The sequence below is a fragment of the Hydra vulgaris genome, chromosome 03, assembly GCF_038396675.1.
Source record: "Hydra vulgaris chromosome 03, alternate assembly HydraT2T_AEP".
Classification (NCBI taxonomy): Eukaryota; Metazoa; Cnidaria; class Hydrozoa; order Anthoathecata; family Hydridae; genus Hydra; species Hydra vulgaris.
In genome coordinates this window covers 20816568-20821702 of record NC_088922.1, presented here as the reverse complement: position 1 = coordinate 20821702, position 5135 = coordinate 20816568, and the positions used below count along the sequence as shown (strand labels likewise).

The window sequence follows — 5135 nt, the reverse complement described above, 5'->3', positions numbered from 1 at the left end:
CAAATAGATGTACATCTTTCATTACTTGGTTTTAAGGTTTTAGAGATTGATTGTGATCCTCAGTCACATTTATCTTCATCCTTAGGCTTTAATGAATATTCAAAGGATTTAACCTTATTTGATGATTTAATTTGCTAATTAACTCAGTTTCTATTCAAAATACAATACAAGAGGTTTATCCTGGATTAGATGCTATTCCACATAATTTATCTATGACAAAAGTTGAGATTCCACTTGCACAAAGATCAAATCGAGAAAGATTATTAGATAAAACTTTAGAGCCTTTGACTAAAATTTATGATTACGTATTATTAGATACCAATCCAACTATCAGTAATTTAAACCATAGTGCAACGTACTCAGCAGATAGATTAAATAAAGTGTGTGAAACACAGCCTTATAGCTTAAAAGGTTTATCTATGCTTGTTCAAGAAATTGAAAATTTTTCTGATGAAATTGAACAAGATGAAGATTTATGTATAATACAAAGTAAATATGATTCGAAAACAGTAACTTCTCAAGAAGCACTGGTTTCTTTACGTCATGATTATAAAGAAGCTGTAATGGAATCTCTTGTAAGAAAATGTGAAGATATTAATATATCAGCTCAAAGAAAAATCCCAATTCATGAATTTTGTTCAATAAATTCAATGGCATTAGAAGACATAAAAAATCTAGCTAATGAAATATTGCAAAAATCCACAGTTAAATTAGAGCAAAATGTAAAGTAGCTATAAATGAGAATTGAAAATGCTAAAATACGCACTCCTTCTAATATTGAAGTAAAAAGCGAAGAAAAGTCACGCCCTAGTATATTTACTGATAAATATAGTGGTGAATACTATAATATCAATGTCGATAAATTAGTACCATTTCATAAACAAGCTAGACAAAATTTTTATGAAGATGCTTTGCAGCAAATGGCTGAGACGATAAAGTCTCATGGAGTTAGGCAACCTCTAACGATAATTCCTAAAGAAGATAATGATGGAACATACGAAATAGTAAGTGAAGAAAGAAGACTAAAGGCAGCCATTATGGCTGGTTAAAAAACCGTTCCTTGCATTATTATACATGATAAAAAAGCAGCTGTTGAAATAGCATTGATTGAAAATGTACAACGTAAGGATTTACATCCTCTCGAATTAGCTCAAGCCTATCAACAAATATTAGACGAAGAAATTTGTGCAAATCCAAATGACATTGCTAAGAAATTAGGCTTATCAAGATCATCTGTTTCAGAAACAATGAAATTGCTAATCTTGCCAGAAAATGTAAGAGATCTTATTTTAAAAGAAAATATTATTAATAGAGATTTGATCAGGGAAGTTTTAGAAGAATCTGATTCATCACAAAATGCTTGGTTTATTAGAAAATGCCAACTCCCCTGCTAAAGGAGCTTCCAAAAGAGTTAAAAAAAAAGTTTCATTGAAAGTTGTTCTGAGTAACGGTCAAATCTGTATTGATACAAATGCATTAAGTAAACTTTCAGAAGAAGATAAGAAAACATTAAAACAAGAATTATAGAGTATATTACAATAGATGTTCGCGGTCGCGAACATCTAACATAAACTTTTATTCCCTACTCATCCAAAATATAATAATTGTTCGCGGTCGCGAACATTTTTATTTTTTTTGAACAATAAATGTAAACTAATTTATAATTAGTTATTCGTGTTAGAATTGTCATTTGAGTTTTTATATACGACTTGTTTTGTAATTAAATGATAATTTTTACTTTTTACTACTAATATGTATATGCGCAAGTTATTATAAAAATCTATTTTATGAATTACACATTTAATGTATATATTCGAAAATCAAATAAATATCTTTTTCTGTAAAAAATAATGTGCGCGATCGTGAACAGTTTTTACACATTTATTTATATTATTTACAAACCTAATAAAATGTTAAAATAACTACCAAGTTATTCCACGTTTTTATTTTTATCAAATATTTAACTTCCTGATTGTTTTTATCTTCTAATGGTTGTTTTACATTTAATTATAACGCTAATGATTTACAAAACTAACTCTTAATAGCGTCACACTTCTAATTTGCTAAAATGTTATCAATCACTATAATTTATCAAAAATGCCTAATTAATGGTCAATTACGTTTTAGAAAAAATCAGAATTAATTAAACTAGCATTAGGTGAATATTTTTTCATTAGCAATAATATTGGTTCAACCAGGCTATTCAAGTGCTTACTGCCAAGCCTAAGATTGATGTTATCGCACACTTTGGAATTAAAAATAAAAATTTATAATGTTTAGGATAAACCTATAGGAGAAGGATTAAAATACTGTTGCGTAAAACCTATACGAAATAAGCCAGAAGATTACTAATTGAATATGGTTATATGTATAATCTTTATCATAATTATTTACCTCTAATAACAAACATGCTTACATATATGCTTGTGTATCAAACAACTTAAACCATGTCGAGTTTTTAATGATATGCCACTAAGGTTTTGTGTAATAGGAAGCGATAGTTATTGGCAATTATTTTAAGGAAGTGGTAATTAAATTGTGAAATATGAATTTATAAAAAAGTAGTAACATCGCACATACATTTTAAAATATTTAAGGGCATTATTTTATTAGATTAATAGGCTAATTCAAGGCGAGGTGGGGACTAAATTTAGCATTGCATGTAGATATTGGCATAATACCTATTTTATCTTATCAAAAACTATTATTTTTGTAATTTTATTTTTTTACATAAAGATTATTGAGATTGTTGATATAATAACAACCCAAGGTTGCTATCATAATAATCCTTCTTGTCCATAAGACGCTTAATTAAACCTCATTAAAAAGACTTAGAAAGTCATAAAAAAATCTAACATAAATTTACTAAAGGATTATTTTCAATTACTGGTTATTAAATAATTTATTAAACACCCACCATTAAAAACGATGCTTAAGAAAAATTTGTGCTATGTATATGGCATTTTTATTTTTAACATAGTGTCCAATGAAAAGCTTAGCGCAAATTAATCAAAAATTTTATTAGTACTTACGTTAAAGTAATTGATGGCATTTAATTGATCATTTTTCTAAAATCCAAAAACTTTTTAATAAAAAAGCCATTAACACATTTAATAGTACATACACTCAAATTGTCGTAATAACCGTATTATAATCGCATTTATTAGGGTCAAATAAAAGATCAACTAATATTTCCATTAATTGTGCTACTCTATAAAATAATATTTTATCTAAGAAATAATAATACTTTATGGAGTAGCACAATTAATGGAAGTAACTATATAATTTTAAAATCCTTTTGTAGTGGCTTGCGTCCATAAATCAGGAGCATTAATTACATGTAAATGATAATAATAATTCGCCTAAATGGCTATATCTTCATGGAAACTAAAGACAATATTTAACATAATTTTTGTACTATCTCGTTGTTAACAACTCAATTATTCATTGAGCTTATTTATTACCTTATCTGATAAAGAATATTTCATTAATTCTTGATCAAAGCTTTTTATTTCAAGGTTATGTAATCTTGCTTTAGAATCGATTAAACAATCTACGATATGGAGGTTAGTTTGGGTATATATGGAAAGACTTTTAAGTAACACTTCTTTTTCATTATTATAAATACCTTTATTAGTTAACATTCCACTTAAAGCTTCTTTAATTTTGTACTTGGGTATTTCATAAATTTTAGATAATACCAAAACAACTTCTGTAAAAACTGTTTGTTCAAGATAAATTTTTATTTTGCCAAGTTTCAGTAAATCAAAAAAATCTTTTGCTAATTTATAATGTTTAGGGTGATCATTAATTAAATATCTAATTATTAAATTGGTATCAATAATTTTTATATCCATTTTATCCTTCTATAAACCTTTGTTTAGTAACTTGATTCCAAGCCTGTGCTCTAATATCATTAAAATTATTTAATAAATTTTTTTTAGCAAAATCTGTTAAACTACCACCTACATCTTTTACTGGAATCATTCTTACATCATTATTATTTACTATTTCTAGTTTAATTATTTTGCTTTCTAAATGTTATTCGAATTCTTTAGGTATGGCAATCTGATTCTTACCAGATATTGTAATAGATTTTACTAACTTAATATTTCTTATTTAATTATTATACCTAATTTTATAATATACTATAACTTATATATATACAATAAATAAATTAAATATTATTATATAAATAAGTAAGATATAGAGCTAGTTAAATTTTTATTAAATAATTTAGAATTTAGAATGGTTTGTATTATTGAGATTAATAGTATTAATTTATACAATAAATCTGAATGTTTTTGTTGCATGGTAAGTCAAGTACATAGTATATTTTTATAATTAAGAAATCAAATAGCAATTTAGATTACTGTATATTTTGCATACTTTGAAATAATTTTAAAAATTTATTGTAATTTAGCACTTTTTTGAAAATTTACTATTTCAAGTTTATATCCATATAGCTATGGTAACTAAAAATTGACAATAATAGAGCTAATGAATACTATTTTATCTCATAAGCAATTACTAAATTAATATTTTTATTATAATTTATTTAAAAATCTAAAGAAAATGCAGGTCATTTATTAGCTGTAAATGATTATATTAAAAGGTTCAAATGCATAAATGATCCAAAGAATTTAACAAAATAGAGAAGAATAAAAATGAGTAAATCTAAATATAATGTTCCAGGTGATGGAAATTGTTTATCTAATTCTGTGATTATTACATATTTAGATGCTCATGATGGTAATTATCCTCAAACTTCTGATGAAGAATTGAAAAATTATTCTACAAAATTTTTAACGGTAGATCAATCAGCTGTAGAAGTTAGTTATAAAAGAAAAAAAAGAAGAGTCTAGTATTGATGAAGAATTGCGCAAAAAACTTGAATCTTTATCTTTACAAGATCAAGGAGATATAGCCAATATCAAGGAGATATAGCCAATAATCCATATTTCAATAATCCATAAGATCAAGGAGATATAGCCAATATCAAGGAGATATAGCCAATAATCCATATTTCAATAATCCATAAGATCAAGGAGATATAGCCAATAATCCATATTATTTTCCGATATGTGAATATAAGACTAGGTTTGAACATACCAGTGCTTTTAATATGAAAAGTA

The 5135-nt window shown here is 25.8% G+C and overlaps 2 protein-coding genes across 2 annotated transcripts; both read left to right on the top strand.

Moving 5' to 3' along the window:
* The first annotated feature begins 212 nt into the window (after nucleotides 1-212).
* LOC136078549 (uncharacterized protein MT1749-like) lies at nucleotides 213-731 on the top strand. The gene has a single exon (XM_065794326.1). The coding sequence runs from the start codon at nucleotides 213-215 to the stop codon at nucleotides 729-731; it is 519 nt and encodes a 172-aa protein (XP_065650398.1).
* A 6-nt stretch (nucleotides 732-737) lies between these two features.
* On the top strand, nucleotides 738-2352 carry LOC136078547 (probable chromosome-partitioning protein ParB). Its single transcript, XM_065794325.1, has 3 exons — nucleotides 738-1044; nucleotides 1102-1274; nucleotides 2281-2352. The coding sequence occupies exons 1-3, from the start codon at nucleotides 738-740 to the stop codon at nucleotides 2350-2352; spliced, it is 552 nt and encodes a 183-aa protein (XP_065650397.1).
* Nucleotides 2353-5135: the final 2783 nt, after the last annotated feature.

Excerpts from the sequence above, each read along its gene's own strand:
- LOC136078549 (XM_065794326.1), top strand. The coding sequence starts at position 213 with ATGACAAAAGTTGAGATTCCACTTGCACAAAGATCAAATCGAGAAAGA.
- LOC136078547 (XM_065794325.1), top strand. The coding sequence starts at position 738 with ATGAGAATTGAAAATGCTAAAATACGCACTCCTTCTAATATTGAAGTA. Across the intron at positions 1,045-1,101 it reads AAAGGCAGCCATTATGGCTG|CATTGATTGAAAATGTACAA; the intron begins GTTAAAAAACCG and ends CTGTTGAAATAG. Across the intron at positions 1,275-2,280 it reads TGCTAATCTTGCCAGAAAAT|GATAAACCTATAGGAGAAGG; the intron begins GTAAGAGATCTT and ends TATAATGTTTAG.